The sequence below is a fragment of the Pseudorca crassidens genome, chromosome 16 (assembly GCF_039906515.1).
Source record: "Pseudorca crassidens isolate mPseCra1 chromosome 16, mPseCra1.hap1, whole genome shotgun sequence".
Classification (NCBI taxonomy): domain Eukaryota; kingdom Metazoa; phylum Chordata; class Mammalia; order Artiodactyla; family Delphinidae; genus Pseudorca; species Pseudorca crassidens.
Window position 1 is genome coordinate 5,055,769 of NC_090311.1, and position 25,152 is coordinate 5,080,920.

Here is a 25,152-nt window from a genome sequence, read left to right on the forward strand (position 1 = left end):
ACTGGTGAGCTACGGAGGGAACGGGGGAGTCCCCCAGGAAGCAAGATGGTGCTGCTGCCTCGTTCGTTTGTGACTCCACCACAAGGCTTATCAAAGCCAAAGAGGACGGGGGAGGGATAAATTAGGAGGTGGGAATTAACAGATACACAGTACTATATATAAAATAGATAACCAGCAAGGACCTACTACATAGCACAGGGAACTCTGCTCAATATCTTATAATAACCTATAATGGAAGAGAATGTTAAAAAAGAACATATATATTTATATGTCTGTATAACTGAATCACTTCGCTGTACACCTGAAACTCACACAACATTATAAATCAACTATCCTCCAATAGAAAACTTTTTAAAAAGTCAAGGATAAACGGACTCCATGCTCCACATCCTCCATCATGTTCCATCCTGATCTATCATGGTCCATGATGTTCCATCCTGGTCCATCATGCTCCATCCTGGTCTATCATGGTCCATCATGCTCCATCCTGGTCCATCATGTTCCATCCTGGTCTATCATGTTCCATCCTGGTCTATCATGTTCCATCCTGGTCTATCATGGTCCATCATGCTCCATCCTGGTCCATCATGGTCCATCCTGGTCCATCATGTTCCACCATGCTCCATCATGCTCCAATACGGTTTCTGTGGCTTCATTTAGCAGAGGACATGACATGGAGCCTGTGTGGATCCTCCCACCCTCAACACGGGCCCTGGGGTACATAGGACAAAGCCCAGGGCGCTCACAATAGCTTGGGAGCATAGGAAGCCCCCATCTGGATGCTGCCCAGTTCCTTGGCCTTCCTCAGCCTGCTGCTTCACACTGGACCCGCTCTGCTGGCTTTCTGGAAGTTCTTTCACAGTGTGGGGCTCCCCCTCATGTCTGGGAGGTAGCACACACTGCTTCTTCCCGTCCCTGACCCTCCTCCAAGTCTGCCCAATTCTGCTCATTCTCCAGACGTCCCCAAAAGTTTGTGTGAAAGGCCCCTCTGCTCTGCTCTGCCCTGCCCAGCGCTCACCACGTGTCCTTCAGCAAACCAAATCCTACTTGGCTGTTGGCTCATTCATTCCCTCACCAGATTCTGAGATCCATGAGGACAGGACTGGGTGTCTCTCCTTCCCCGTTGGGCAGTGTACCTGGCATGTAGCTGTAGACACACTCCCAAGATTTTATAAAATGGCACAACCAGTTAAGAGAAAGAACAAAGAACAGATGAAATTCAGCACCCACCAATAGTGAAAATAAACGGGAATTATAAGCAACAGCTGAACAGGTGGCAATAGGTGTACAAAACTAAAGGAGACCAGGGAGGCAAGGAAATGATGCTGTGAAGCTAGAAGAAGGAATGGGATTACTTCCCAGTGGTGGGAAAGGCACCACAATTGCTAGAGGATTGTAGGACAAATTTTGGAATCTTCAAATCTTACAAAGGTCGACAAGAGAAGAAAAGAGCAAGGGAGCACGGCTGCTGCGTGAGGCCATTTCCAGAGCCAATATTAGAGCAGGAGGTGCTGGTGCGACCGGCCGCCCAGGGAGAGGATGCAACTTGACTCGGAGGGGAGCCCAGGCCGAGACTGGATGGACTGAGATGAAGGGCAGCCCACACCCCTGCTGGGTCACGTGGGAGGGTCGCAGCCACAGCCTCACCATAGCTTAGCAGAGAAAATAATTCTGTTCTGAGTTTAAACAGAGAAATTCTTGGCCATGCAAAGTAGCCTCTTACACATGAAACAGTAACGGAGGATGGAAGACAGCCAAAGGGGGAGAGAGGGAGACAGACAGACAGACAGAGACAGGGAGATAAAGACAGAGAGAGAGGGAGACAGAGATAGAGACAGAGACAGACAGACAGACACAAAGAGAAACAAAGAGAGAGAGGCAGACAGAGACATACACAGAGAGGTAGAAAGAGAAAGACAGACACGAAAAACAGGGACAGAGAGGGAAGGAGACAGAGAGAGATAGAGAAAGACAGAGAAGAAAGATACACAGAGATGGAGACAGAGAGAGTCAGAGAGACAGGACGCTCAGCCAGCCCCAGCGCCAGACCCATGGAGGAAACCATTTGGACATTCCAGCTCCAGGAAAACAAATACCAGCATGGGCAGTTCGTACTGTCAGCATGTGACCGAGGAAGAAACCCGTGCACGGCAGGGCCGAGTGGCTGTCTGGGGGCTCCGGATTCTGGACTTCTACCCGGTAGCTTTCCTCTGAAGCCTCTACCACTTCACTGAAGGAGGTTTGCTGCCCCTTGTCTTCTGCATGAATTATCTTGTTTTGAACCTCTTGTGACACTCTTGGATCGTGGTTCTCCACAGAAACAGAGCCAATAGGAGATACACATACTTAAGGAGAGAGACGTATTTTAAGGAATTGGCTCACGTGCTTGTGGGGTCTGGCACGTCCAAAAATTTGTAGGGAAGGATGGAAATGCAGGCGGGGTTGATGCTGCCCTCTTGAGGCAGAATTTCTTCTTCTCTGGGAATCCTCAGGTCTTGCTCTGAAGGACTTCGACGGATTAGACGAGGCCCACCCGTTACAGAGGGTCACCTCCTCTACTTTAAGTCAGCTGATGGTCGATGTTCACCACACCTACCAGCAACACCTAGATTGACGTTTGACTTACCGGGCGCTAGAGCCTAGCTGAGTTGACCCATAAGACGAACTAACCATTGTAGGCCTTTTGTCCAGGGCTGACACAGTATCATCAACTCAGTTATAACAAATGAGTTGTTATTATAACAACTCAGTATTATCAAAATGAACTCTGCTGTGCCCCCCGTCCCACACAGCTCTTTTTCGCCTCCCCTCACAAGCTTGGGCCACTCACTGCATGCAGGTCTTCACAGGACCTGTGAAGGGTTATTGGCTCACTACGTTTCCTGTTACCATCATCACCAACTAAACAGTAGAGTTTAAATAATTCAGAAAAGGCAGATTGGAAAAAAAAAAAAAAAGTAAAAGTCCCCAAATAGACTTTAACAAGTAAGTAAAATACTAAAAAGTAATTAGAACTAAAAAGCAAAAGCCCAAATCCATTACACCAACAAAGACTTTGGTGAACATAAAACATAAAGTCCAATGCCATAAAAAAAAAAAATCCAGAGCTGAAGATAACAAAATCTGCAAAATCTGTAAGGAATTGAAAGAGATCAAATCTTTACGTGAAAGACTAATCTTAACATTGATTAAAAAATAATTTTTTAAAATATAATACTAGGAAGCAATCTTCAAGCACCAAGGGTTGTTTTTCAATAAGAAAAAATTTTTACACTTATAAGACATAGTTTATATACTATCTTCTTTTAATAAAGATTTGGGGAAAGCACATGTTAAACTGAATAGTTAAAGATGGATTTGTAATACACGAGGAAGTATTGTGAAAGACGAAAGAATAAAACCAAATTTAACTGAATGCGCGAGAGCTAAATTTGGCTTTGAGCTTCCTGGCCATCAAAGCAAAAACAGACCATAAGACCCTCACCATTCCTGTTTTAAAGCAAGTATTCTCAACGAGGCAATATCACCCGAAGGTGATGAAAATTGGTTCTTGGGGAACAAAACAATAATCTTACTTTGTCAATGTAAAAAGCAGAGATAGTCATAAAGTATGTAAACAGATGTATGGTATATCCCTACTGTTAAAACTTCTTGAGAGAATGATTAGGAAAAAAAATGTCTAAAAAGACCCCTGGGACGCAATTATGAAAAAAGGTTGAGAAACACTGTTTCTGAGTAAAAGGAATACATTAGTGCAGCTAGAGAGGTAAGCTGTCCTCTCGAACCTCTTCTAGAAGGAATGTCTCCAGAAGACACTTGATGACACAGAGGTCAGTTTCCCCTTGACTATAGTTTTGTAGCCCATGTTGATTTAAAAGGTAAAAAAAAAAAAAAAATTGTGTCTGCCTAGCTTGAGAAGTTCACTTTTTGTAAATATACTTTCATATTTATATTAGGAGATTTCTGTAACACCTGTAAAAAGTGTCCACTTTTCCCTTCCTAACTGTTGTGTTTGCCACCTACCTGGCAGCTCTGGAGGCCAGCGTGGAATTTCCGGCGGCTGGGGGGATGGGGACATGGTGTGGGGGGGCAGGGGGCGGGGGGGACCCGGACGGAGTGTGCAGTCCAGAGATCATCCCGTGAGACTTCCTGGCGGATGTGGCGGTGCAGGGCGAGAACTAGAACCCAGATGCTGTTCTAGAATAAAAACAACCGTTGCCATAGGGCCAGGAACTATTTTTATAAATTTCGGCTAGAGCTTCCGCGAGAAGTGAAATACTGACTCTCCAAATATCACCCGCGGCCAAAGGCTGGCCCCTCCCAGGTGGGTGTGCCCCTGCAATTATCTTAGGATGGTGGATAATATCTGGTTTCTAACATACTCAATGGAGCATGAATATTCATGTTGGTCAAAGAGTAAAAATTCAAGAAGAAAACCATTCCATATTCACGTGTGTCTAAAATTCCCTGCGGGGGAGGGGGAACTGGATATTTACAAGTTCGAATAAACTGGGGACCAGCCATGGAGCCAGCGAAGGATCCCCCAAGCCTCCTGGGGATTCCACAGCAGCCTCCTTCGAGGCCTGGTTAGAAGGGGCAGAGTCACACCCTTGTGTTTAACCAGGGACACATTTGGATGGAAAGCAGGACCCCAGCGCCTTCTTTGTTTCTTGCCGCCTAAGATTTAGAGAAAGCTGGGAAGTCTGATGCCCCTCAAGTGCAGTGACACACCCCAGTAAACAAAGCCCTCTCTCAAATTAGCAGCTGAAAAGGCTAAAAGGGGATGTAAGTAAAGTGCAGCCAGAGGGCCCCCGGGTTGGGCTGAGGGGAGAGAGCTCCAGCCTTCCCTGGGCTCAGGTCTGCTCTGTCTGTAAGGACGCGCAGAGACGCATGCAGAGGCCTGTGGGTGCTGTCTATCTGGCCTCCAAGTCAGAGATAATTAAACACAGATGATTAAGACCGGCGTTTGAGGAGGATGTACATACAGATAAACAGGCATCACAAAGCTCTTTACGAAAGCAAAATGGAAAACAGCGGCTTTTAGATTTTACATCAAGGGATAAAAACATAGTATGTCAGACACTGCGAGTCGTTTTAAATGACATTTTATTTTTCGTTGTCATGGATTAACTTTCGAGCCTACTAGAAGAATATCATGATTATAGTGAATAAAAAAATATAGATGGTAGAATAAAAATATTAGGTTATACTAAGTTAGTTTTTTTTTTTTAAAACATCCTCCACAATGATTTTTAGGACTTGAGCTTTGGGGGAAAAAACCAAGAAAACTTAATTTGGGTTTTTTTTACACTTCCCTCAGTTAAACGTTAAGAACACATATCGGGAACCATTTGCGGACACGTATTACAATAAACAGAAGGACCACAAAAATTAAAACAAGTTCTAAAGACCCTCATATATACAAACTTCTGTACAGAATGAGCACAAGAAGAATTCACCCAGTTAAAACCATCTCCTGTGGTCTACGTATTGTTTTTCGAAAAAGAGAGAAAACTGATCTGCCTATACTCATTTATTTTTCCACTTGATCCCAGTATTTTAAATGGTGTCTCCACTCCATAAATTAGTAACTGTTCAGTAGCGGAGAAATATCCTATTTTAAAGTATACCAAAGGAAATCAGGGACTTCCCTGAAAGGGCTGACCTTAGTTGCCTGATGTAAGTTGAAGGGACACTCAACCAACAAAAAGTCACATCACCAGGTACAGCCAGGAGGGTCTGAGAAAACATCCTGCAAGAGTCAGCCGGCGTTTGGCCTCGAGAGATGAGGGTTCCTAAGCTGTTATTACACAGTTCTGCAGTGAAGGCCTAAGCTCTCTTACTGCGCTCCACTCAGGTCAACCGGCCTCTCTGCTAATGTGTCATTTGGCACAAAAAGAAAGGACTTCTGGGCAAGACTTAGGCTTTCTCAAGACGGACACACTCAGAAGCCTCCGACTTTGATAAACATAAAATCACGTCCCAGGCCCGTATCCACCTCGCTCCCCAGTGCTAAAGCCCTCTCACTCAGTGGCTGGAGACGAACTCCTGTTAAGGAAAAGCAATTGCACTAAACATCAGACATCACAGGCCCAATGAGGTAAACGCCAGACGTGGGAGAAGATGCGGAGGGAGAGGAAGGATACCAGCTGGCTCTCTGGCGGGCGCTGCGCGTTCACTGCACGATCCCCGAGTCCACTGAGGTCTGCTTGCGCGTCGTCTTGGGAGGCGGCGGCGGCGGGGTCTTGCTGGGCAGCGGAGGGGGGAGATGCTGGAAGACAGAAAACGGGGGAGACTCCAGGGGGGTCTGAGCCGGCAGGGGGGGCGCGGTGAGGGAAAGTCGACCTGCAGCCCTGGGCGGGAACTGCCCTCTCCTCGTGACTCGGGGCAGGCAGGTCGGCCACGCTCAGGACTGCGTGGCTGTGGCCCCGGCCACTATTTCACACGTAGTACGTCACACGTCTGACCAGCCCCTGAGACGCGTAACCGCTGCTCTTTGGGTGGTGGTTTTAAATCCACGTGCTGTTGACCTAAGGGCCCCTGGAAATGGACCGGGTTCATAAGTGAGCAGCTGAAATGGTTAAGGACAAGTGAATGTGGGCAAAGCAGGACCCAGGGCCAGCCAGGCAGCCTGTGGCCATGTCACAGCTGAGCCTCCTGGGGTGAGGACCACCCAGAGGCCCCTCCTCATGACCCCTGAAGATGCCCCGAAATGGTTCAGGGACGAAGTCCTTGGAGATGCTCTCCATGGGTGGGTGGCTGCGAGGCCTGCTTTGCTCTCAGAAATGGCAAGACCACACGAGAGAGGGTCAGCAGGTGGGCCATGGTGGCACCTGCGGCCACCATCCAGGTGACCCGTTGACAAGGTAGTTTCTCATCCACAGTCGCTTCCCAAACTGTAAACAGAGGAGGATGAACAAGGCTAGGGGGGTGTTTAAATTCTTCATGAGGGGAGCCCAGTTTATCAAGAAACGGGTGCAGTTGTGCTCTAATAAAAGTTTATTTACGAAGACAGGCGGCGGGCTGGACGTGGCTTATGGGACACTGGTGGCCTTAGGTTCTCAAGAATGGATTTACGGGCTTCCCTGGTGGCGCAGTGGTTGGGAGTCCGCCTGCCGATGCAGGGGACACGGGTTCGTGCCCCGGTCCGGGAAGATCCCACATGCCGCAGAGCGGCTGGGCCCGTGAGCCATGGCCGCTGAGCCTGCGCGTCCAGAGCCTGTGCTCTGCAACGGGAGAGGCCACGACAGTGAGAGGCCCGCATGCCGCAAAAAAAAATGGATTTATAACCGTAACGGCAATAAGAGAAACGGAATGTACCTGTCAGGGTGTGAATGATGAAGGGCAGTTGGTGGCCTTGCTCTTAGTGGGCACGTGACACGCACAAGAGGTCAACGTGTGTTGACCACATGAATAAAGAAATGAGTGAACAAATGAACGAATGAGTGAATGAATGAGCAGAGGAACAAATAAACAGACCAGGATAAGTGGGCACATGCCACAGGTAGAACAAACCAGAAAAAGATCACAAAGCACTGGCCTCTAGCTAAGGCTGAGAGTGCACTGTTAACAGCCTCTCAGGGGAGGTTCACATTCAGCTCAATGTGAGAAAAGAAGTTTCAAGGACAGAACAGTGACGAAGCCGTGTCTTAACTCATTGCCCAGATTTCCTCCTGATTCTGAGACACACAAATACTAAAGTGATCTAGGGCTTAAGAGAGAGAAGAGAAGCAATGTGGAAACACAGAACTGATGTAATGATATTTAGACACTGTAACCAGGCAAGTGAAAGAACAGACTTGTAAATCTTTTTAAGTTGGTAGGAACGGTCAAAAGAAATACCGATTTCTGGCTCTGATGAGGCGTTTGCTTGTTGACACATGGAAGTAAACAGTGCGGGCCGGTGTGAGCGGCGCGGGGCCAGGCCACAGTCGCAACTGCCCTCTGTGCCAAAGACGTGCATGGTGGGCTCATCACCACTGAGCGGCTTGAGAGCTCGGACTACCGGTCGTAACAGGCATTTCAAAAGAAATGACAGCTTAAAGTGGCAACAACTAGAAAGAGAGTTGACTACAAGCCCGAGGCTGGTCAATGAGAGTGACAGGAGGACATGTATCAGCCCCCAAGGAGGGCGAACCGATCGTTATCCCACAACAGCTCTTGGGGCCTGCAAGGGAGGCACCCCTGGAAACCCAGTTGCTTCCAGAGATGACACCCTAACCCACAGGCATGCCTCCTGAAGGGGTACTCACACTGCACGTACGTCAAACAAGACACCGGCAGCAAGGCGACTTGGGTAATTAATCTCATGGAACTCACACCCCTTTATAAATGGAGCCGAAGCTTGTGCATGTCTGTCCTTCCTCCAACAGCAGTGGCAGCAGTAACTCAGAGGATGTGTCCCAGAAACCGAGACCATCAAATGTTGCCCCTGAATTGATTTGTAACAAAAATGGACTTGCTTCACACTTCCAAGTTCAGAATTTTCAGTGTAGGGAGACCTGGGGGACATTCTTGCTTTTCCGATAAAATAAAGATATGAAAATCAAGATGGAATCGGTTAACTACGCTGTTAGGAAAACAACACCCCAACCAATCAACGATCTCTCTCAACTCCCTGCGTCTCTTTTTATTCTAACCTGTCGTGAAAATCGCGGGAAGGGTCAGACTTACATTTCCTTAGTTGCTACAAACTGTTCCAGCTTCCTAAAAAGCCATCATGGGGCACCGGGTCCCTTCTCCGGCCGGTCCCCCATCATGGAATCTCGAGGGACAGAGGGCTGACCCGAAAGGCACTGCTGCCTTGGAAGCAGGAACCACCCCTTCAGCACCAAAGAGGAAGCCCCACCGCTTGTCTGGTTTTCTTGCGCAAGAGGAATAATCGAATAAATATACTGTCAATAAATCCCCTCTTTCTTCTGCTCCTCTCACAAGAAGATAATAAACTTGCAGAAAGCTCAGTGAAAAAGTCTCCATTAAAAAAAAAGAAAGAAGAAAGAATGCAGGATTTACATTGTTTTAGAAGGGGAAAAACACAGCTTGCTGTTATGAAAAGAATCGTGGCCACATGACTACCTCATGTCTTCATGTTCTTCTACAGGAGTTCTGTTGCCCTATAATTACGTTAGAGAGGCTGACCAGCTGCACGTGTGATCGGAGATATTCTACTCCTCAGCCTGCATGGCTTTAATTTCATTAGGCTGTGAATAGCGTGGCTGGGGGAGGATGAACCTGGATGCGATCACCCGGCGCTGCTGGGTCATTTCACGTGGGCACGCGGACCTCTGCACGCAGCCGGGCCAGTGAACAAAGGAGAGGCCTGTGTGACAGCAGCCTTAAGAAGCAGGAGAGAATGCGGGGGGATCTCAAAAGAATGTTTCTAGAGCCGTGAGCCGGTAACAGAGGCATGGGTTTAGGTGTTTTTTTCAGGCTTTTAGCTGACGTTTGCATAAGTAGGCAGGCCCAGAGGCCAGAGCAGTGAGCACATCAGACACGATTAATGACGGTCTCCGAGGGGGGACTAGCCTGGGCACCAGTGTTGACGAGGGTTCGAGTTGGCAGACCATGCTTGCGGCAGCCAGCACCCCGAATCTAAACGGGGTGGGGTAGGTTTCAGGGCTAGAGGTGTGGCTAGGGATGGGTGGCCTCGGGGAACAGAGTTTGCCCAACCTTGCTTCTCCTTTGCAGATTCTCTGTGCAGCAAGTGCCTGTCCCCACCCGGGAGTGGCCGGTGCGAGGGCGGCTGCCTGGAGGAACTGCCGGGACCTGGGCTTCTCAAGGGCGAGGCTGGTGTCCAGGAGCACCGGCCCCCGACCATGTGTGGCATTGGCCAGCTTCTTAAAAAGTCAGACAAACCTCTTCATACAAAAGCTACTTCTCAACACCACACTTTCCTAAGAAGTGCAGTGACCTCCAAGGTCACGAGAGTGGCCCTTCGATCCACTGGCTGGAGTTCTTCCCCCTTTGCCTTGTCCTGAGGGCCCCATGGGAAAGTGCGTCCCTGCAGCGAGGACACAGAATGACAGACCACACGCGCCGGCGTTCCAACCACTGTGACCTCTGCTCGGAATCACATCTCGGCTTGCCCAGAGTCAACACGCTAACACGAGGAAGGAGGGGTTTGTACCTGGTGCGGAGAAGGATGTGAGCCACCCACTCCCCGAGTCCTGACTTACCCTCTGCTGAGGAGGAGGGGGCGGGGGGCTCGGCAGGCCTGTCAGGTCCAGGTTCTCGGCCAAGGCCCCATAGTCTGCGCTGGTGCCTTTAAGAGGCAGAGGGGGCGGAACCTCAGCCGCGTCCAGTCCAGTCATGCCATTCAGCTCCAAACCTGGGAAACAGGGTGCATCAGAGTCAAACCCACATCCCCAGCAGGCGTGGACGCACACACAGCGGCTCTGTGCTCTCTCAGGAGTGGCAGGGAAGCGGGAACCCCTTCTCCTCCCAGAAATGCTTGTCAACAGGGCACAGAAGAGAGCAGAGATGGGCAGAGGAGGCCAGGGGTGGCATTGCCTCCGAAGGGCATGCTCTAGAAAGAGAATACCAACTATCACGAGATGCCTAAAACCTGAGCTTAAAGGACAGATCAGACCACTGGAAAAACAGCCGTGTCGACCTGGGACCCTTATTTATTTTATTTACTGTTCATTTATGTACTTACTATTTATCTATTTATTGATTTATTTCTGCATGCTGCACCCTGAGGCCTGCAGTATCCTAGTTCCCTGACCAGGGACCGAACCCGGACCCTCAGCAGTGAAAGCACAGAGTCCCAACCACTGGACCGCCAGGGAATTCCCAACCTGGGACCATTCTGATCCCTCCTAGGCCCCTCTGCCCTGGTGGCATCTACACAGCTTGGGGTCACAAGGACTGTCTACGCCTGCGGTTTTCAGAGCCCAGCCGGGACGCTGCACCAGGCGTCCTGCAGTTATGAGCCGGGGAGCTTCACTAAAGCCAAGTCTAATAACACAGCTCCCAAGCAGCCACCTGCCTTTCAAAACTCTCACACCAGGAAAAGCCAATTGTACGAAACGCAGTTATTAGCAGGAGCAGCCTCTGCGGCGGGTGCTTTAAGTAAGCCGAGGGGAAGTACCGTTTTTAAAGCGAAGCAAAAAGGAGCTGTTTTCAGACAGAGGAGTGATCATTAAGGCAATATACTTTCTCAGCCTTTGTTGAGACTCTTAGAAATAATGTGTCATTTATGTTAAAGAGAGAAAAACTGACATTTTTGCTGTTGGGTCTCTTTCAAAGTTTTCCCCGATGATGCATCTGACGAAAAACCCTTCACTAGGAAAGTGCCTCCTAGGAAGAGTTGTGTCAATTTATGAGGAAGTCTTGCAGTTGAATCCAGGGGCAAGAAGGCGGTCTCTGATTGAATGACTGCCCTCGTGACTGGTTGTTTTTCTTACGGTATTTATTTCAAAGTTACCATTTTAACCATTTTTAAGTGTACAAATCAGTGGCATCGACCACATTCACACTGTTGCACAACCATCAGCACTATCAATTGTATCACCCCAAACACAAACGCTCTACCCTGAAAGTGATAATTCCCCCTCCGCTCTCCCCCCGACCCCTGATAACCTCGAATCGACTTTCTGTCTGCATGAACTTGACTATTTCAGCTATTTCATGTAACTGGAATCGTATTTCTGTCCTGGCTTATCTCACTTAGTGTTCTCCAGTTCATGCATGTTGCAGCACGTACCAGAACTTGCTTTGTAACGGATGAATCGTATTCTACCGCATGGGGATTTCTCCGGATGTACATTTCAGTTTAACTGTTCATCAACTGATGGACCCTTGGGCTGTTTCCACCCGTTGGCTGTTGTGAATGACGCAGCTATGAACATTCACGTGCAAGAATTTGCTTGAGTCCTTGTGTCCAATTCTCTGGGGTAAACGTCTAGGAGTGGGCTTGCTGGAGGTTATGGTGATTCTATGTTTAATCTCAAGGAACCCCTAAAGCGTTCTCCACAGCAGCTGCAATGGTGCCTGTTTTTAGCTATTTATAAAAAAAATTAAAATATTTTTGAAGAAGATCACTGGTTATAGTGCAAGGATGTGAAACTAGGACATACCAGGAGACCATCTCCCTTCCAGAGCCCAGAAACTCGTGGCTCTCTCAGGCTCATTACCGTGGCAGCCCTGACTCCTGACCAGATGGACCACCTCCAGATTCTGCTACTCCCCTTTCAGCAAGAAGAAACCAGATGTTGAGGACAACTGTTTGCTGCCCTGCACAAGCCACTCCTCAGGCTGGTACTCCCCGTCCCCCCGCTTTTTTTTTTAAAGAATTTTTTTGATGTGGACCATTTTTAAAGTCTTTATTGAATTTGTTTCAATATTGCTTCTCCTTTTTTTTCTTTTTTGCGGTACGCGGGCCTCTCACTGCTGTGGCCTCTCCCGCTGAGGAGCACAGGCTCCAGACGCGCAGGCTCAGCGGCCATGGCTCACAGGCCCAGCCGCTCCACGGCATGTGGGATCTTCCCGGACCGGGGCACGAACCCGTGTCCCCTGCATCGGCAGGCGGACTCTCAACCACTGCGCCACCAGGGAAGCCCTTGCTTCTTTTTTAAATGCGTTTTGGTTTTTTGGTCACGAGGCATGTGGGATCTCAGCTCCCCAACCAGGGATGGAACCCGCACCCCCTGAACTGGAAGGTGAAATCTTAACCACTGGACCACCAGGGAAGTCCCCCCCTATCCTCTTTCTCCGGCCGCCCTCATTCTGCTGCTGCCCTCACTCCCTGCCACTTTCTTCCTGCCAGGATGCTGCCTCTCTGGCCGGCCTGATTTGAGTGGTGAAAAGCCGGGTACCACTTGCAGTGGGTTCCACAGCATCTGTCCACAATTCACACCCACCCGGAACCTCAGAATATGACCTTCTTTGGAAATAGTGTCTTTACAGATGTATTAGTTAAGGATCTCGAGAGGAGATCATCCTGGATTTACGATGGGCCCTAAACCCAATCTCCAGTCTCCTGTACGAAGAGGACAGAGCACAGAAACACGGAGAACAAGGCCTGGGAAGAGAGGGGAGGGATTGGAGTGATGCGTGGACAAGCCAAGGAACGCCAAGGACTGCCGGAATCCACCAGAAGCCGGAAGAGGCACGGGCAGATTCTCCCTGAGACTCTACACGGCGGCAAGGCTGTTGATACCTCGGTTTCAGACTTCGGGCCTCCAGACTGTGAGAGAGTAACTTTCTGATCCTTTAGGCCACCAGGTCTGTGGCGATATATCGAGCGGCCCTAGAAATCGGGCAAAACTGGAAAGTAAGTTCTACCCTTAGCCCCTCAGCACAGCCTGGCAGGGCTTCTTTCCTTCCCATTCCTCCTGGACGCAAAAAGGCTCACAACTCCCCCACCCCGCCCCCATGGGCTGCATTATCTGGTGACACGAAATGGAGGACATTCCACATGCGTCTCGAGTTACCCCCAGCACACAGGAGGTCTGCACATCTGAACGGGCCCCATGCTTTCCTCCCAGGGAGCGCAGGAGCCCAGGACTGGGCTTTGGCCTGATTTGCTTTAGTCCCAGGGGACATTCCCAGGAAGTCAGGCGCTTGTCAAAACTCTCACCATCTGCTGGACAGAGAGGGTGGGTCTAACTTTAGAGACTTCGATCAAGGGGGAGGTCACAGAGCAGCGTCAGGAATTCAAATGTGGACAGTGTCCCACTTACTGGACTGCAGGCTGAAGCTGAGCTTGGCCCTCGGTGTGACCGGAGGAGGCGTGTGCTGGGAGGACGGGGAGGACGGTGACACCGAGAAGCGCCTTTCACTGCCCATGACGTTGATCACCTGGCTCTTCGGTCTCTGGGGCCGCAGGGGACTTATCTACATCAGAGGGACGGAAAGAGCACAGTTAGGATCTGTCATGGGCTGAGTTGTCTCACTGCAAAAATCCCTATGTTGAAGCCCTAATCCCTCAGCACCTGCGAATATGACCTTATCTGGAAATAGGGTCTCTGCAGATGGTCAAGTTAAGATGAGGTCGTTACAGTGGCTCCTAATCCAATATGACCGGTGTCCTTATAAAAGGGGGAAATTTGGACCCTGACCCGTGCACACAGGGACAGCGCCACGCGAACACGAAGGCAGAGATCAGGGTGATGCTTGCACAAGCCAAGCGAGGCCAAAGACTGCTGGTCGCCCGCCAGACGCTGGGGAAGAGGCCAGGAGCAGATGCCCCTCACAGCCTCAGAGGGAACCAGCCTGGCTCACACCTTGATCTTGGACGTCCAGCCTCCAGACCGTGAGGCGATCAATCTCTGTCGTTTCAGCTGCCCAGCCTGTGGTACTTTGTTGCGGCAGCCCTGGCAAACTGATACAGCTTCACAATAATCTCCTCACCCACTCTGGGGCTGATGTCACATCACAGGTTTCCTGGACGTAAGTGTAATGTGGGCCATTCAGTGGGGGTGAGAGCACACAAGGAGAGCTCCAAAGGGTCACGAGTGGACTCAACGACCAGCTCAGTGACCGGAACGCCTCAGGCACCTAATTTCTTGGTCTTTCTTGGCAGGTACGTGAAAATCTAGAAACTCGCCGAAGGATTTTTTTTATTCATCTCCTGTTTCTTCTCTCATGCTACGCTATTACTGAGTAGGAATTCTTTCCACTTTTCATTGCATTTATCCTCCCCATCTCTGACTTTCGGATGCCCTTGACTTTTCCCACCTAAGCCTTTTCCTGCAACTGTAACATCGGGGTGTTTTATTTATCTATTTCTTACAACCTGCTCTCAGATCATTAGGCCTGGGGGAACACAAGCGGTTCAAAATACTCCCAAGGTAGGAGTCATTAGCAAAGTTATTAACCCAGCTGAGAAGGAGGAATGAAGATTTCTGCTCCGGGACAGGCAGGGCGGGAGGGCAGGGCTCTGGGCCTGGTTCCGGGGGCTTCATTCCTGGGCCTGCTGGTGAGGGTCAGCTGCAGAGCCGGTGGGCGGCAGCATGTGCCTCTCAGTGGTCTGCAAAGGCAGGGCCTCCCCGGAGGTACTGAGGCTGGAAGGAGGGGGGAAGGCTTAAGCCCTTTGGTAAACGGGGGACTGAGGGGACACTGGCCAACAGGCCGACCTCCAGAACTATACTACGCCAACGAAGGAGATACCGGAGACCAGGTGTCATCCCTCATCTGCAGAAACTGATGAGTTCCCTGCAGCTCAACTGCTGCGGGAGGTCTGGGACAGCCTGCTGAGCTTGGGCTCCTCCTCGGGTGCGTGTGTATAGGGACTGGAGACGGAGATTCAGGGATTGCATAGGTGCCCCTCCCATCCTTCCCACCCCATCCCATAAGTGCACATTCTGACAATTCGGGGAGCAGAGGACATTTTACTGGTGAGATGCAAACTGCACGTGGAGGCTGCCCCTCTTGCTCCAGGCAGACTCTGAGAGGCTTAGCTAGAGGTCATGAAATTGTCGATGATGCAAATTCAGGCAGGAAGCCTAATCCAGCCCCGTGGAGGGAACAGAGAAAACCTCTGCAGAAGCATGAGGAGGCCAGGTGGACGCACAGAGCAGTGCAAGCCCAGCGCCGCCCCAGGGAATGGGGCTACTGCCGCCACTCAGTAACCCTGCCTCTCACGGACCCCACCAGCCCACCTGCTCTGTCCCGCAGCACCTGGCTGGTTATAGGCACACGGAGGCTTGAATAGGAAACTCCAGGTGCCTAACTGGACTCACAGACCTTGCCAGCAGCTGTAACCCGGAGGACAGACTGCTACCGGGGCTGGACAAGAATAGCCAATCTGCCTCCAGCGAGAAGTCAGGAGGCCCCTGCAGCTACAGCCGTGGTTATTCTGGGACTCCTCAGAGGCCGACAGCAGGGTCAAGGTTCTGTGCTCTGACCTTGGTGGGTTCTTGTGCATTGGCTGAGGGTACCCCAGGCCAGCCACGGGGGGCGGGGTGCACTTTGTGCCGGAACTCAGCCCATCTTCACTAGCATCCTCGCGGGAAAGCAGGGCCACATGGGGAGGGACAGGCTTATACCGTGACGATGGCTGAGCCTGGCACGTCCTTTCCCTTCTCTGCACGCAACTTAATTCTGTTCAACTCTGCCACGTGGCTCAAATTCTCTGAGGCCCTCAGTTTTAACATCTTAAAGTGGAGCTTAAATGAAAATGTACGGAAGACTTGCACAGGCTCTGCACTTAGTAAATATTCAAAAAATGTTGCTGTTCGTTCCCCCACCCAGTGATGGTGTCTGGACTCTAGAGAGAGGGGGGTGCCAGCCAGTCCCAGCGGGGTCGCTGGTCTCCCAACTTTCCAGAAGAGCGGACAGAGCACAGGGGGCGGGGGCGGGCTCGTCAGAAACCTCTGGATCCCACTGCACGAGGCTGCATCTGGGCGTTTAGTGCTAAGCCTGTGGCCAGTCCCGCCCCGGGCCCTGCACCCTGGGCCCCTGCACTCTGCAGTGAAGCACCGAAGCCCAGCTGCAGTCCGAGCTGTGTGCAAAGGCCTCGCGAGGGCGTCTGCCTTCATGAGGACCGCGTTGTGGCTCTGGGGTCTCCCTTCCACCTCTCAACACCCAAGCGGCACGTGGCAGCTGGTCTCCACGGCGTGCGGCCTGGATGGAACATAGCCTCTGGTATTCAAGATATAAACAAGCAGTGAAGTATGTCTTATTAAACGGTGGTCCCACCTGAGCCCTTTGATAAGCAACCCTTCAGTAACAGCTGGGACAGGTCATGGACTCCCTGCCCAGGGCAGGCACATTCTTGGTCACCATACAGGCAAACGTCCATCCATTTTGACAGGGAGGCAGCTCTAAGCCTGACTTGACCTTTGACGCTGATGGCCTCGGAGAGCCTCTTCTTTATTTTGTCTCCGGTCTACAAATAGTACGTCCTGAATACAGCTCACCCCAGAAGCTGTCCGTGCCTAATTTTTGCCCCCAGACTCCAAACGCTGCTATGCGCTGCTGGGAGCAGAGGCAGTTCCCATCCCCCCAGGCCCAGCCCTGGGAGGAGAGCACGTGCTGCTTGGGTTTCACTGCCATCACACAACCCCAGACTCTGGAATGAACGAGATTCCCAGGGATCCATCTTTAATGTCAACTCACCAGCACGTGACACGTTAAGTCCCTGAAAATCCTTCTGAAAGACGGCCAAGGGATTTAGGCATGGAGCACACGAGGCTGGGAGGATGACATGGGCCTGTGTACAGCTGCCACAGCCCAGCGGGAAGGGGCTCTGGGACACTAGCGGAGCAGATTATAACATTCGGGCAGAAACGGTGGCTTAGTGATTTCTGGTCAGGAAGGGGCAAGGGAACAGCGTTAGCTGGCCCGGAGTACTGCTCTCTGACAACAACAGCAACCTGTTCATCTCCAGAGACGTCCGGATGTCTAATGGAAGCAAGTCCAACTTTGCTGCGGAGCCTAGAACCATGTGGGGCCTGCTGATGGCTGGGGCCCCTGTGGGATGGAGGATGGACCACGGGGGCAAAGATGAGCATCCTCTGGAGAGATGCAGCTCTCCTCTGTGCCTCTGGATGCCCTACGGCATCAGTTATACAAGGGGAGGGCTGCGAGAGAACCCCGATTTTCAAATGACTATTTCACAGCCAATGCAGTGAAATCCAATTGACAGCCCCCTCGGCTAAATGTGCCGCATAGACAGGTCCCGGCAGCTACCGCGGAGCGAGGGAAAGCTCCCTGGGAAATTACCGTTTCTGAAAGGATCACAGCCTCAGATTGCTGCAGGGGAATGTCGGTGGGTTTAAATTCTTTATCAAATATCTCTTGATGTTTGCTGTTCCTTTTTTCCTTCTTCTTGTCCTTCTTCTCTTTATCTGGGTCGTCCTTGTCTAGCTTGTCCTGGGACCGGGAGTGCATTTTCTTTGGCAGGAGGGGTTCCAGAGCAAACCTAAAGGAAACGGTTCTTTAAATCAATGACGTCTTACTAGGACAGCCACTGCTTTTCGCCCTGCAGCTCCATGTAAAGTCACTCAGAATGAATCAGGTGCTCCCTGGGAAATGCCCACTTTTACAAGGAAAGAAAGGATTTTAAAAGGAAGGTCAAGGGAGACTTAAGATACATATTGCCGACTGCAATGGTTATAGTTTTGAATCTCGATAAAAACGAATTGGAAAAAAAATAGAACACTTACAGGATGATGAGGGAAATGTAAAGTCTTACTGGATATGGGATGACTGTATTCAGGGATTATTGTTGATTTACGACGGGAGGATGGTATTTGGGGTCTATTTCAGAAGGGAAGTCCTCACCTTTGACAGAGTCATACTGAAATATTCACGAATGCAATGAGGAGAAACAGGCAGATGCTAACGCAAAGAAATGTCCTATTGGTACACAGGTGGCTTCCATTTGACAGCCCTTTGATGGCTCAGTGAGAAACAAGCCAATTCCAGCTTGCAAGGATGTGGAGACGCCCTCAGATTTTTAGCTGAGAACTGAGCTTGAGACAGAGATTCTGGGTCTCAGCTCTGCCACCTTCTGGTGAGTCTCCACAACCTCTAAGCACCATGGGCTGGATGTCCCCCTTCACAAAATGAAATGGAATGAAAATGGTATTTAAGAAGAGATATGATCTCTTAAAAGAAGCTAGAGTCATACAGTCATATAGGAGAAATAGCCTATATTGTGATTTCTGATAAATGTGTTTTTTAAACTGGTCTACCCATCATTCTCATATGGTTAAGAGAAGCAAAGGGGTCAGCTGAGAGGGTTCACGGAAGCTCCCTGCCCTTGAGCTGCCCAATGTCAGGCAGCCCCTGAGCCCTGTGGGAGGGCAAATCCCACCCCCGTAACGCGGGCTGTCAGGATAAGGGGCCAGGTCCCGAGCCTGCCCCTGGGAGCCCCCAGTTCTCACTGAGACCTTCCAAGCCTGACTTCCTGGGACACCTGGAGACTGAAGTGTCTTCTTCAAGGGGACACTGATTGTAAGAGAAGGAAATCTAGAAAGCCTGTCACATTGCCATCCTAGCTGTGGTTTCTTTCAAACTTTTTTGTGAACGGGACATTGAGAACAAAACCACTGCTCTGAATAAGACCATTCCAGCACCTTGGCTCCCCAACATGGGAGAGGTAACATGGAAGTCAACACATATTAGATGGGTCATTCACAAAACCACATTTCAAATCCACAGAAGACGCCGACTGCTGAGAGCAAGAATCACATCTGCTACGTTTTGTAAAAAAAAAAAAAAGAAAAAACTGGATGGTCAGCAGGTATTGAATGTAGGCATTGATTATCAATAGCTGCTAACATCACTGCAAGGGAGAGAGACACGAATGTCCTTCTGAATGGAAGAACCAATTGAAGTCATCCTGTCTCCAACTCATGCCTGAACGTGCACAAGCCTCTAGATGTGACTACTAATCTGCAGGATATATGAAAGACAGAGAAACACAGTCAGTAACACTGTAGGGGATGCAGTAAGCAAAACCCAGACGACACCAGAAGCAACCTGGAGTTTTCAACAGATAAATTACAAGGAAAAGAAATGAAAAGAAAAAAGTAGAAGGGGAAATCTATTGATCAAAAGAGAACTAAAGAGATACAGCAGCCCAGCTGCAAAGTGGGGCTCTTATCTGGATCAGTTTCAAACGAACTAAAAAGAAAAAAAAAAAAGCCATTTATGCCCCAATTGGAAATTAAAACCAATATCTGACGATAGTATGGAATTACTGTTCACTTTTTACACGTGCTAAAGGTAGTATGATTGTGTTTTTGGTAAATTCTTACCTTTTAGAAATTCACATTGCAATGTTTACGGATGAAATGATATGATGCCTGAGATCTGCTTCGGAATAATATGGAAGAGGGAGAGTGTGGGCTAGGAGTTGATCATTGTTGAGGCTGGCTCATGGCTGGTACAGGGCCTCATTATGCTATTTTGTCTCCTTCGTATATGTCTGAAATTTTTGCATAATAAAAACTTGAAAATGATTAATGAAATACACCAGTGTTGACTTTGATTATTACGGCATTTCTGGGCATCTGGACTTTTGCAGTTGGATACACAATAACTACTAAATCAACAGCCATTAGGTGTTAAATATTATATCTCTTCTACTATAAACAAAAATTTAAAAATCTTCAGGATTTTATTCTAGGTTTGGCAGAACTTGGGATAATTCATGTAGGGAAACAAAGGATTAGTGGACATCTTACAGCTCCGGGGAGAACCTGTGCTGTGAAATCCAGACGCACATACAAGGAACCAAGAGAAAGGCTGAGCTTTACATTTTTCACATTATGAGAACCAACTGCCGACAGGACGAACTTTATTCTGCACGTAACTGATGCCACTTGAGACCAAAGCCTTATTTTCTCCACATCCCTTAGGTGGTGAAGGGTGGCAACCCCGAGAATGAACAAAAATCTGGACTCTAATAAAGATGCCTTCTAGTTCAAGGTTAAACAAATACGGCTCCAGGGCTAGAGACAACGATTCCCACTCACGTATTCACATGTGCAGGACAGCACTACTCCATCTAAAACCTCTAGATCACTTTCTGCCCTCACCCCTACGTTCCTGGAAATATAAAAACCTTTTCATAACTAGCCTGGGGATTTACCTGCGGAGAAGCTGAATTAAGTTTCTTTAGCAATCTTGCTCTCAGCGACAAGCACACTTGATTTAAATACCGCTAAATTGAGGTTTTCCATATGGACTTGGCCTTAGAAGTAACAGACACTGATAAAAATTACTGTTAGGAAAAAAACGTGGGAGCAGTTTGCCATCCTTCATTGGGTACATTGGTCGTCAGCAACAAAGGGCACTTGGGTTGGAGCTGTCCCTTGGGGCGCTCTGGAAGTCTGTGTCTGCGTGTCACAGGGGTCAGGAGCCTGTGGGTTTGATAGGATGGGATGATGGATTGTAAACCAAATGGGCTTGGACAAACACACAACTGTGCAAACTCGACAGCAAACCAATTAGCAGTTCTTCTCTACTGTTTAAATTGCATGTGACATTTTTTCTTTCTGTATAATCAGAACAAACTTTTCATATATGCTAGTCACAAAACACACAAAAATGTCAGTAACGAGGTTCTCTTTGCAGGAGACACAGTGGGAGCTCAATGAAGTGTTCCCCCGTCCGTTCCGTTCTTGATCCCTTCTTAGTTGCCTTGTGCCATCCGGTGCTCAAGGGCAAAACTGGGTCTCCAAAGAGATCTTGTAGAAAGAAGGTGGCCCTGCCAGCAACCAAGGAAGCCTGCCTGTGTGTGACAGTCCTGCCCTAGCGTGACACCTCGGAAGTGAGCAAGAGATGGAAAGTACAAGCACGCAGCTGGCAAGGAACGCATCACACCGCTTCCGGGACTTGCTGAAAAGCACTGAACACTCACCTGGAGGTTCTACAATTTGATGACAACCTCATCCAAAGTGGTACCCAAAGCGAGAAATTTTTCCTCAAAAATTCACAAGACTCTACAAGTCTTAGCGGCACCATGATTGTAAAAGTCTTGGATGGTCTCCATCTCAAAGAGGATTTTGATTTTTAAAAATCCTCTCAGGTGATGAAACAAACCCAGGGCCCCGGGTGGCTCCTTGAATCCCCTCCCAAACCTCCCCGGCTGCTGAGCCAGACTCACCCGTCGGAGCCCGGCCTGGACGGGGTGCTGTCTGATGACAGGGACGAGACAGAGGCCACAGACAGAGGCCGGGACGAGGAAGGCATTGTGAAGGATCGGACCATGGACCGGGGACGGCTGCCTCTTCTGTCGTCCAGACTTGAGGGCTGGGTTGGGCAGAGGGGAGAGAAACAGACAGAGAGAGACTCGTTTGATGCTGTGGCAAAAGGCGCCCAGCCTGGCACGGGCAGACACCTCGGACCAGGTGGTCTTAGCAGCCCGGAATCTAGGTCAAAACTGTCCACGCTTTCATGAACAATGCATGTGCTTGTTCAAAGTTGAAGACAAAAACGATGATTATTTGGAGGCTTTTTGAAATCTGATTTGATATCGTGAAAAATACCAGGAGGAACTTTGTTTTTTAAAAAAATTAAAAAGCAGTTTTCTCTACCAAGACCACAAGGCATCAACTTGTTCCAGAGTCACGGTACAATGTACTGATGAGAAAATTTATCTTGTAGAAAAATATCTAGAATGTGGAAGAATTTTACAAGATCTTTAGATGAACTTTGTTTCTCTGCGTGGTGACAAACCAAGAAGATCACTAAAATATATGGATGCATAATGATGGAACTTCTCTAGACTAAAATAAGATGCACCTGCTGCTTAATTAAAGGTGGATTTCCTCCCCTGCCAGCGACTGGATTAGATGGCTCCATGGCTGGCGTTGCTAAAACTCCTCCTCACCAGAAAGTGGACTAGCAATGCATTCTAGAGAAGGACGGTCTCTGGACAGAGTTTTCCATCGTCTCTTTGTCATGTCATACTGTTGTACATTAACAAAATAAGTGTCACTGAAATACAGCACATGTCAACACCTAATTAGTTACAAAATGCTAGTGTATCTGCACCCCGAGCCAGATGTTGGTACATCTGGGATGGAGCTGCAGCAGAAGCTCCTTTCTTTAACCTGAGGATGTGGAAACCAAATTTCTGCAGGGCATTCCCTCTCTGTGTGGCTTCAACCTCCCTAAAGCCCATCCCCACTCCACCAAAGCTGGTGTTTCATTCAGCCCCATCACCTATAGAAGACCTGCCCGGGACTACGGGTGATTACAGATTGTACAACACCATTGAAAAGATGGTCTGTTTCTTAAATATTTGTTTTGCCCATGAAATACTATTTGATCTGTACACTATCTCTTCAATAGTAAAAGGTTCAACAGACTTGTGGTTGCCAAGGGGAAAATGAGGGATGGACTGTGAGTCTGTGATTAGCAGATGCAATCTATTACATACGGAATGGATAAACAACACGGTCCTACTGTAGAGCACAGGGAACTATATTCAATATCCTGTGATAAGCTATAATGGAAAAGAATATGAAAAAAAATGTATTTATATATACATATGTATGACTGAATCATCTTGCTGTACAGCAGAAATTAAGACAACGTTGTAAATCAACTATACTTCAATAAAATAAAATTTTAAAAAATAGTAAAAGGTTCAAAATTGCTGAAGAACAGTGTAAAGCAGAAGCTGGTAACTGTTTTCTGCAAAGGGTCAGATAATAAGTATTTTAGGCTTGTGGGCCATAAGGTCTCTGTCCCAAGCACGAAAAGAGTCATAAACAGTACAGAAATAAGTGAGCACAGCTGTGTTCCAATAAAACTTTATTTACAAGAACAGGTGTCAGGCCATAGTTTACTGATCACTGGCTCAATATGCAGCTGAAATCTGCCAGCACAGAGGGTCTGGTCGGTCTTGGGTTTAGCACCAATGATGGTGCCATGGCCCATCTCCAGGGAGACAGCCATTGCCATTAATTGGCTTTTATAAGGAAAACTTAAAAGGAAGTGGTGACTTGCAGACAAACCCAAATTGTAAAAATGTTTCTAGAAACTCAGTCTACAATATCCTCTTCTCAGCCATTTCTGTGACAAAGTGAGAGAGTGGCATGGACATATATACACTACCAAATGTAAAATAGCTAGCTAGTGGGAAGCAGCCACATAGCACAGGGAGATCAGCTCAGTGCCTTGTGACCACCTAGAGGGGTGGGATAGGGAGGGTGGGAGGGAGGGAGACGCAAGAGGGAAGAGATATGGGGATATAGGGATACGTATAGCTGATTCACTTTGTTATAAAGCAGAAACTAATACCCCATTGTAAAGCAATTATACTCCAATAAAGATGTTAAAAAAAGGTTATATTCCATTTATAGTTATTATAAAATACTGGCTATATTGCCTGTGTTGTACAATATATCTCTGTAGCTTATTTTATACCTAACAGTTTGTACTTCTTAATCCCCTACCCCTATAGTGTCCCTCCCCTCTCCCTCTCCCCACTGGTAACCACTAGTTTGTTCTCTGTATCTGTAAGTCTGCTTCTTCTCTGTTATATTCATTAGTTTGTTGTATTTTTTAGATTTCACATATACGTGATGTCATACAGTGTTTATCTTTCTCTGACTTATTTCACTGAGCATAATGCCCTCCAAGTCCATCCATTTTGCTGCAAATTGGTAACACTTTATTCTTTTTTTATGTCTGAGTGGTGTTCATATATACATATATATCATATCTTCTTAGATTGCTTCCACATCTTGGCAAGTGTAAATAATGCTGCTATGAACACTGGGGTATGAACACTGTGTCTTTTTGAATTACTGTTTTTGGTTTTTCCAGATATATATCCATGAGTGGGACTGCTGGGTCATAGGGTAGTTCTACTTTTAGTTTTTTGAGAAACCTCCATACTGTTTTCCACACTGGCTGCACCGATTTACATTCCCATGAACAGTGCACAAGGCTTCCCTTTTCTCCACACCCTCACCAACATTTGTCATTTGTGTTCGTTGTGATGACAGCCGTGCTGACAGGTGTGAGGTGATATCTCACTGTGGTTTTGATTTGCATTGCCCTGGTGATTAGCGATGTTGAGCATCTTTTTATGTGCCTCTTGGCCATCTGCATGTCCTCTTTGAAAAAATGTCTACTGAGGTCTTCTGGCCATTTTTCTAACCGTGTGGTTTGTTTTTATGATGTGGAGTCACATAGGCTGTTTATATATGTTGGATATTAACCCCTTGGCAGTCCTATCATTTGCAGATACTTTCTCCCATTCAGTAGTTTCCCTTTCTTCAACACGTTCAGACGGCAGTCCAAACCTCTCACCCAGCCTTGCAGCTGAGCCCTGGGAGCCTGTTCTGGGTCCTTCCATTCCTGACCCTCCCAAGGAAGAGTCCTGCCTGCTACTCTAGGTGCGTCCTGACCACCCCATCTGCTACCCCTGGTACCACCGTGCCCAGCTCGGCTACCGCTACTCTCTCTGGCATCTCTGTGGGACTCTGACCCTCTTGATGCTCTGAGTGAGACCTGTTCACGGCCGCTGCCTTTCAAAACCCAGGCTCTCCCCTGCCAGTTCTTCCACAGCAGCAGCTTCTGAGGACGGCTCAGAGGTGGGGATCAGCGTTCTGGAAGCTGGGGACTGTCTTTCTGAGCACCCACCTGCTCAAACCACCTCCTGCCCCGAGAGGGGCTGCCTTCCCACTTCTCCCCGGCAACCTCCTCAGCTTGACTTCAACCCCGTCCTCTCTGGAT

General features: G+C 48.7%; 1 protein-coding gene across 7 annotated transcripts in view; it reads right to left on the minus strand.

The window, feature by feature from the left end:
- Window positions 1-5,089: 5,089 nt before the first annotated feature.
- Window positions 5,090-25,152, minus strand: part of DOCK1 (dedicator of cytokinesis 1) — a 526,777-nt gene continuing 506,714 nt past the window's right edge. For 6 of the 7 annotated variants that reach the window (XM_067709064.1, XM_067709065.1, XM_067709063.1 and 3 more), the window contains 5 exons: window positions 21,566-21,711; window positions 17,671-17,869; window positions 13,686-13,839; window positions 10,176-10,327; window positions 5,090-6,271 (listed from right to left, as the gene is read on the minus strand). In XM_067709064.1, coding sequence (XP_067565165.1) covers window positions 6,176-6,271; window positions 10,176-10,327; window positions 13,686-13,839; window positions 17,671-17,869; window positions 21,566-21,711 — 747 coding nt within the window. In that variant the 3' untranslated portion in view covers window positions 5,090-6,175. Of the gene's footprint in view, window positions 6,272-6,341; window positions 6,897-10,175; window positions 10,328-13,685; window positions 13,840-17,670; window positions 17,870-21,565; window positions 21,712-25,152 lie in introns of those variants that run through there. The other variant, XM_067709062.1, reaches the window with a different exon arrangement.